Source organism: Engraulis encrasicolus, chromosome 19, assembly GCF_034702125.1.
Source record: "Engraulis encrasicolus isolate BLACKSEA-1 chromosome 19, IST_EnEncr_1.0, whole genome shotgun sequence".
NCBI classification, from domain to species: domain Eukaryota; kingdom Metazoa; phylum Chordata; class Actinopteri; order Clupeiformes; family Engraulidae; genus Engraulis; species Engraulis encrasicolus.
In genome coordinates this window covers 46,439,949-46,449,064 of record NC_085875.1, presented here as the reverse complement: position 1 = coordinate 46,449,064, position 9,116 = coordinate 46,439,949, and the positions used below count along the sequence as shown (strand labels likewise).

The window sequence follows — 9,116 nt, the reverse complement described above, 5'->3', positions numbered from 1 at the left end:
TTGCTGTCTACCTGCCGCGGTGCTTTTGAAGGGGCCATACTTGAGAGCCGTTAACTTCACCTGAGAGCTCTCATCTCGCCTCGCTGCCTTCAGTAGCCTACCCAAGGCCTTCCTTCTCCGCCACCAGCATTTTTTTTCGGGGGAGCTTCGGAGCTATACACACGCGGTGAATGAGGGTTGGATTTGGCCCGCTATGCAAGCACGGGCGCGCTCTGCAACCTCGTCCAATGATATCACATGAAGAGGGGTTAATGATTGACAAGACCTCTCGACGCCCGGATATGTATTTATTTATTTATCTGTCTTATTTTCCTTCCTCCTCTTTACCAAGTGCACTTTTGCATGTCTGAATGAGAAAAGGGGTGCGCATAATACAAACAACGTTTGCAATCACCACAAGCCTCTTGTGACTATTAAAAGTCAGGAGTTCAGCTGGAGCTTTTTTCCCTCCTCACACTCAATGGTTCTCCAAGTCTCAAGTCCGCTCATGCGGGCTACTCTCATCAAGGGGGCCCTTCTAAAGCATCACTCCAATTGCTAATATTGTAAATTTGCTTAGATGTCTCCCCCCTCTTGCTGCTGATCAACAACATCAACAATATGCATCTAAATCAATTTTGATAGTCTGCGTGTGTGGTATTGTGCGGCCTATGTACTTAAGTGTCGGAGGATTCCCTGTTTTGAAGGGTGTGGGGGTGAGGGTGTTATGTGGGTAGATTTTTTTTAACACGTAATACAAATCATACTCGGGGCTGTCTTGACGATAGAGCCTGGCTCGCATTGTTGTCCTTGCTGCCGATGCCCCGCCTCTAATGGTCGCCTAAAACCTGGCGCACAGCTAAAACAAACGAATGCCAGACTCGAGCTCCCACTCTAGCCAATTAACGCCAACTTCAGCCTGCTCTCCAGCTTGTTCATCCAGCCACGCTGACGAAAAAAAAAACCACAGCCACGGAAGGACTTGGAAGCAGAGACCTACTACTGGAGAGAGTGCCTGTGTAGACTGCCTTCTACCTTATTTCTCTCTCGCCGTAGAAATAATGTCGATGAGCCCCAAGCATACGACTCCTTTTTCCGTTTCCGATATCTTGAGTCCTCTCGAGGAGAGCTACAAGAAAGTAAGTATGGAGAGTAATAATTTGGGCGCTTCTCTGAGCTCGTACCGACAGCCGCAGGTCTCGCAGGCGACTATGCAGCAACACCACATGGGCCACAATGGACCTGTACCCGCGGCTTACCACATGACCGCGGCCGGGGTGTCCCAACTGTCGCACACGGCCATGGGGGGCTACTGTAACGGCAACCTCGGGAATATGAGCGACCTTCCGCCCTACCAGGACGGCATGCGAGGCGGCACAACAGCCACCAGCTGGTATGGAGCCAACCCAGACCCACGCTTCTCCACCAGTAAGTTCTTTTTAGTTTTCTCTTCAGCAGGTGCACAGCAGCAGGTGAAATTCTGAAACTGCATCACGCGCGTTTTCTTTCATCGCCTACCCAATATGTCAATAGGTTTTACGCATGGTACATGTGCATAGGACTGAGTGTCTGATTACAATTATTAGATATACTACTTCCTCCTGTAATATTTTTCATACATTTTTAATCTGTTTATAATTTAGTGTTCTGGTGGGCTATGTCACGTCGCTTTGGAGAAAACAGTGAAATCATTTGGAGACTGATCATAAATGTTTCAATGACACGTTGCTGTCAATTCTCAACATCTGACCTTTTCTCCCTTCATAAATAATTATTATTCAAAAATGTAGTAGGCCTATTTTGCTGACATTTTGATATTGTTATTACTGATGCATATGGTGGTATTATTGTTTTTGCTGTTCACGTTTGGGCGATTATGTTATTGATTGTCATCAGCACCAGTTAATCCAAGGACTCTCTTCCTTGCAGTCTCGCGATTCATGGGCTCCTCTTCGGGCATGAACATGGGCAGCATGGGCAGCCTCAGCTGCGACGTGGTGGGCAAGAGCATGGGTTCGCTAACCAGCACCCCGAGACGGAAGCGGCGAGTGCTCTTCTCCCAAGCCCAGGTGTACGAACTGGAGCGCCGCTTCAAGCAGCAGAAGTACCTCTCGGCACCAGAACGCGAACACCTGGCCAGCATGATCCACCTGACGCCAACCCAGGTGAAGATCTGGTTCCAGAACCACCGGTACAAGATGAAGCGGCAGGCCAAGGACAAGGTCTCCCAGCAGCAGCTGCAGCAGGACGGCTCCTGCCAGCAGCAACAACAGTCTCCACGGCGGGTGGCGGTGCCAGTGTTGGTGAAGGACGGCAAACCTTGTCAGGGCAGCGGGCATACACCCGCCACCACCACTGTGCCTACGCACCACCAACAAGGTGGCAACATCATGATCATGTCCAACAATGCCTCGGGCATGGGACAGCTTCAGAACCAGCAAGTGGGCAGCGCCGGTCATTCACCTGACCTGACGCATCACTCCACCAGCCCGCCTTCCCTGCAGACACAAGTGGCCGGCCTGTCACATCTCAACTCTTCTGGCTCCGAGTACGGGGCGGCCTTGCCCTGTTCGGCCCTGCTCTTCGGCAGGACATGGTGACATGGTCAGCCGAGGTAAAAGAGACAGTGGGTACCACTGCGAACTCGTCTTGAAAAACGATGTGAACGAAGTGTCAAACTTGTATGCGCACTTGAGACACACATATCACGTTGGTACTGCTCGCATAGCCTACTCAAGATGTCAGCCTCTCTGAAAGACAAACAGGCTGGAGATGGGAAGATGCATTGTGGAGGGGAAAAACTTTGTTTTGTGTATTTTATGGATGCACGCAACCTAACTCTTCCCGGAAGATGGAATTATTTATGTAGATCTAGAGATTCATACACTAAAATACTTTCTTTGTGCGCCGGTTTGGATGGGAAAAAAGACTCAAGAAGACAAAAAGCAGGACCGGCTCCGCTTTGTCATAACCTTTAATGTAAGACGTAGCTTGTATATTTCTGTAAAAGTTTTGAATTGGACTTAATAGTTTTTAGCAATCTATATGGTTCAAATTTTTATCGATATTGACGGTTCTTTGTTTTTTGAGTTTTGTCGTTATTTGTATGTTTAATTTGCTTGTAACTTATATAGATATTTGACCTACATGCAGTCACACAATCATATTAATAAATTATATAAAAAGTGAGTGTTAGTGTTTGGGAAAAAATAGCCTACATACAATAGGCCTAATATTGGGATTTACTACAACAACAACAGCCCTGCGTAAAAGCGGTCATAACAAAGTTGTTTTGGCTAATTTCAGAACAGAGTTGTTTGAGGTTGATTTGCAGGTCAATGATATCCAAATAAAAAGTCTAACACGCGTTCCAGATTGTGACAAATGGCATACGCTGCACCTCCATCGAGACTTGTAGCGCAAGACATAAAATACTGTAGATCAACACGGAAGAAGGCAAAAGTGGGAAAGCACATTGCACATGTGAATAGTGGTGATCATGGCTTTTCAGTAACTGCAGTGTGATCTAGTGTACTTTGTGTCTTTTGCGCACGGAATTAGTCTCGCTGGTCAGGTTATTGATGGAAGTGGTCCTGCAACGACAGATTGCCTTTGACCGAAATAGACAGGATGGCTTGTGAAAAAGAACACCCAGTTTTGAAAAAGAAAACACGGGCTTCATTTCAAACAGGTGAACTCTGAGCTTAACCTTTTTCGCAAAGGGTTTCCTTTCAACGTGTGTGTGCGTGCGTGTGTGTGTGTGTGTGTGTCTACTGAGTCAGTAAAGGTGAGGTCCCCGCACCTTTCGGGCACTGACACATCAAACAGACGCACCTAAAATGCCGCTTATCAATCAAAGACTTGACCAAACAACTCTCCTGAAAAACTCCGTCAGACAATATGGCCGAGCTTATCAAAGGCACTTTCGTCAATATTTTGTTTGTGAAGGCAGGGACGAAAGTAAAATGCCCTCTGTGTTGACGCACTGATAAGTCTGTCAACGTAAGGAATGTGCACATTTAGCCAGAGTCTTGAAGACCTATGCATCACTAAGACGCCCTCGGCTATGACCTCGCCATAGGATCCGTTTGAAATTCTGCAAGGGATTCCCGGATTATTGTGTAAAATGTTAAGTCATAAAAAATATTGCGGGCACTGAAATAATTATGTAGTTCCCCTTTCTATGATCACATATGTTTCGATAGGCCTAAATCTCTTTAAGGGTGAATTTAATTTCCAGTTTGATATCACGGTTTGAAAATAATAACTAAACGATAGCCAATGAATTCTCCTGAGTTCTGTGCGTCAGTGTTTCTAATAGCAGCGACTAGGCTACGTGGTATTGTGAAAGACTATAAACCTGCTATTGTTGCAGTGCTCGGTTGCACCTTTTATTGTAGCCTATAGAATACGCATTATGGAGAAGGCAATGGTGCCTACTGCTGCTTTTATGAGTCGCGCTGATTACTATGTGGACCCATCAAGCCAGCTCACGGCTCATTCTCAGCAGAATATTTGAAGTTGTGCATCCTTGGGTTATATGATCAAATTTGCAGACTTTTTCCAGAACTTTTTTGACGTTATTGTTGTTTTTTTAGTGATGGCCTTGCATGACAAGAAAATCACAGTGGCCCATTTCATGATACACTTGCTTCTAATAAGATCCAAACGTAAATCCGCTGACCATATTCAAACGACAAAGAATTTATGCACTGCACCAATACGGCAACGAAATGTCACGCTTTATTACCGTGACAAAATTGGCTGGCGCGCCGTATGAAAACTACCCCAAAACGAGCTGAAAAAGGCAAGCGGGTTATGAAGCTTGTTTTAAGCTACCATCTTAATGTTGCAATTAACCGGGGATCTCGGGGATCTACGCCGGTAGCCACGACCTTGCTCCGATACACACGGGCTACAGCCGCGCGCCATGTAATGAGGTGTTGATTATAATAGAGCTCTTCCTTTCAGTTAAGAGTTGTTCAATCAACTGTGCATTTCGTCCATTATTTCCTCCAAAATGATATCGTCGATGGCCCTGAGAGAGAGAGAGAGAGAGCGCGCGCGTCACTTGTCCAATGGCCGTTAAGGTGTTTCAATTATTTTGTCCTGTTGGTGGAGACCTGTATCCTTTTGAACACTTACGCTGTGCCCAGGCCACCACAATTTGAGCAATTATGATAAAATCCAAAATTGGTATATTACAAAAGGAGAATCTCCCTGCGGACAAATGACAACAGAACCAGATGTAGGATACAGACTTAATGAGGGGAAACATTAAACCCGAGGAAGCGTGGAAGTTTTCTTATTTATATAGGCCTACCTGCTGAAAGAAATCACGTTCTTCAATCTTCTCGTGCATTATTAACAAAAAGCTTCATTTCATGTTCTCGCCTGGTGGAATTGTCTGAGCGATTGTGTGACGGTCGTCCACCTCAGAGCTCCTTCAAAAACACAATTATCTTGAATCTAACCAGCATGGTGGAATGTGAGGTCGTCTTGTTGTAACCCTTTACCTTCAAAAGCCTGTGCGTCTTCAGCTACACTTGTCCAAGAAGGGAGACGGTCAAAATATGGCGGGGCCTACACGAAACAAGCATTTTCACTTTACAATATAATTATGAAATCATATTACACGATATCCCCAGGCCCCTAGAGTAAGGTAAAAAACAAAAAAAAAAACAAAAGCCTTTGCCTTCAACCTCGAGGTGGACTAGGCTACTTCAAGAAGTAGACCTAGTGGCCTAGCTCTGGCGAAAGAGATGGAGATTCTATTAGGTTTTTGCAGGGGAACCGTTTTGTTCCGCCTAGGTCTGAAAGAGTGCAGCTCGCATTTACATCTCTTAGGCGCCCTGTGTGGTCTTTGTCTGGGCCTTGTAGCTGTTCAAAATGACTTGTTGGAAGCGTGTGTGCTCTTATCCAGTTCTTTAACACAATTGTGCAACTCCCGACGTAGTCCTCCCAGCTTTATGACTGGCGGGTCCGACTGAGCCCCAAGCAATTAGACGCTAATCTCATAGCAATCATATTAGATCTAGAGGTTTGTGCATCTTATTCGGGATTGTTTATAGATTCCGAATGTCTTCGTACATTTTAGAAAACACTAGCCATAAGCCTCGTTAGATAAGATATCAGTAGACCATGGAAGACCAATGTGGATGATGCCCTACCTGTCATGAAATTATCGGCTGTCAAATGACATCGTTGGGCATAACGGTTTCAAACAAAATAGGCCTGCAAGACATTCTAGGCTACTCAATAATATCACCGGTATTGAGGGACCAGTTTACCCACAATGACCGATAGCTATATCGTTATGAGGGAATTGACTGCCACAGACAAAATGGGTCATATAATTGATATTTACTGTCTAAAATGTATTTTCCAGCAACAGTCTCCAGCTTTTAGGCTAACATAGAAATTGGGGTCATTACTTTTGTCATGACAGTGTCTATAATGGCAGTCCATTGCTATACCCAGTCTTTGACATAATGCCCGCCCTATTTCATATGGGCAAGTGAAGTGGAGGTTCAGATGTGTTGAAGAGAAACGGTGTGCTAAGATCTCCTACAGTAGATGTGCAATATCTGCTCATTGTAACCCCTCAGCTGAAAACTGAGCCATCGTGGCTAAATCAATCTATGTAATAGGGATATGCCTATTGTTCCCCAGCCATCAGATCAAGTGGACAGACTTAATTTTCTCATTTTTTCACACCCCACAAAAAGGGAAAATGGGGCATATTTCTGTCCTCCAAATAGATGACACATAGGCTAAACCTTTTGTTCAATTGCAACCTATGCCCATGTCATAAAGCCTTATAAGCCTACATCATGTTTTTGAGAGAGAGAGAGAGAGAGAGAGAGAGAGAGAGAGAGAGAGAGAGAGAGAGAGAGAGAGAGAGAGAGAGAGAGAGAGAGACTTAACCTGCTAATATCACATGCCAGGTTCCTACAGAATAAGGCAAAGATATCAACATCGATTGCGTAAAGATGAGAGGGGTCACGCGTGTCGCTGTCCGTGGTGCTGAAGCAGACGTCACAAGATTCTAAATATCCATCAATAAGGCCTCGCCTCAATAAGGCCTCGCCTAATGTAAAGCACGCATGTTGACCCTGTAAGAGGCACTCTCAATGCTAAGACACCCCTGATGTGAAATCAAGAGATATACAAAAGGGCCATCAATAAAGGTCCTTCTCCCCGACCTGTTAGGTTGTGTATGCATCGCTGTTACTGAGGGAAAAGTTGGCGCCTGCTGTCAGGCTTATTTATTTGTAAACTATCAATAACATGGACTGTATACTATCAATGTCATTCATTTGTACATGTGTTGATGCAAAAAAAAGACGGGGAGAGCTCAGAAAACAACTCAGCCTTTGGTTGGGGACATGGCCAGCAACTAACAATTAAATTAGATTTTGCGTAAAAGCCGCCGGTATCGCCCATGGACAAAGACTGGAAAGTCCCTCACACATGTAAGATCAGAGGCTTTTTGATACTGTTTTTAAATATGCATGCAATGCCTAGTAGGCCTATCTAGTCGCAACTTTCGCCTATTGTTGAGACTTCTCTGGTTTAGGAGCCGATTACTTCTTAACAACATTATGTTACAAGTCAGCAGTGTATGGTGTAGCCTACAATTGTTTTTTCGTCATTTTTCATAGCACTATTAATTTAAAAAATAATATTGGTGCGTTTTGCATTTATTGGTGCGTGGTGCATTTATTGATGCGTGTTTTGTGAATCAAAAGCCAGAGAGTAGATAACTATGACACCTGTCAATAGGCCAGTCTATTTGTAAAGAGACAAAGGTCGGACGAGTTCGTTGATCTCGTCAGATGATTCCTCAATTTCCATTTAGCCAATTCACCTCCCAGAATTACTCACAACATCTAGATGTGTAGTAGCATTCCGTGCATGGCAAATAGCACAATCACATTTTGCTGCAATCACCTCCTTTGGTAAAGCTCATTGTCAACTGGTAGCAAAAATAGGCCAACATTTAATTGTTCTTCATTTATCCAGTTCTTTGCCATTGTGCCAGCAGCGCAGAGGGTCATTTGGGAAGTAAAATGCTAATGCAGAGTACAAGATAGGCCTACCGAAATACTTGACCTTTCAATTCAATAGTCGCAGCGGTGAAATTCAGGTCTTTCAGTGGGCCTGAATGGAACCTTTTTACCATTGGAACAAAGCAATTCCATACTCACCTTCTTTGGTTTTGATTTAATATTTTAGTCAGTGTATGGCGATGATTAGCCTACTTTCCATTCTAAACGTACTCAGAACATTTTACCAATTGGGACATATAAATGAGTATTAATTACCAATGAAAAATAAAATTTTAGGCAAGTTTTAGACAGGTAGCCTAGTCTATAACCGGTTTAGAAGGGTTGTAAGGGTTGTACGCTTCTCTTACAGACTGTTAAACAACTTTCATCAAAAACTTCAGCCAAAAAATAATGAAAACACTTAAGCTTGGCCATGGCTTTAAAAAAATCTAGTTGGGCTTTGGGCATCTGTAAAGCAACAGCCATAAGCTCTACACAAAACCATTTATTTCCACTGCGAGAAGAGGGTTTAGGTTGGCCGTGGTCTTTGTGGGTCTCAGAGGCCTCACTCACAATCAGTGGAGCCGCGGACACGACCAGCATGCCAATCACAGAGCCTCATTGATATGGGGGATGAATTAGCCACATGCCTCGGAGAGAGAGGGAGAGGGTTGTAAGCACAGCCCGCTACACAGCAGCCGAGAGTGAGTTCAGCAAGAGCATTTGGAGCATTTGTGCCTGGAGAGGACATATAGGTGGAGAGGCACGTAGGCTTCTCCGTGATATTCCAGACACAGACACGGTTTGAAAAATGTTTCTTTACCCTGTCAGTTTAAGTTGTAGGCTACATTCGACTTCACACACACACACACACACACACACACACACACACACACACACACACACACACACACACACACACACACACACACACACACACACACACACACACACACACACACTGCGCATGCATTAGGCTATGTGACACTGGTGGAGTGCGCCGGCTGCCGTAGTCTCTCTGGCTGGCAAGAGGCGCTCCTGGCTGGCCTTGCACATGTACCAGCGGGAGTCCTTTCGTAGCCACCG

The 9,116-nt window shown here is 44.8% G+C and overlaps 1 protein-coding gene across 1 annotated transcript; it reads left to right on the top strand.

Moving 5' to 3' along the window:
* The first annotated feature begins 890 nt into the window (after positions 1-890).
* Positions 891-3,077, top strand: nkx2.1 (NK2 homeobox 1). The gene is made up of 2 exons (XM_063224261.1): positions 891-1,407; positions 1,909-3,077. Exons 1-2 carry the CDS (start codon positions 1,041-1,043, stop codon positions 2,577-2,579), a joined length of 1,038 nt encoding a protein of 345 aa, XP_063080331.1. The 5' UTR covers positions 891-1,040; the 3' UTR covers positions 2,580-3,077.
* Positions 3,078-9,116: the final 6,039 nt, after the last annotated feature.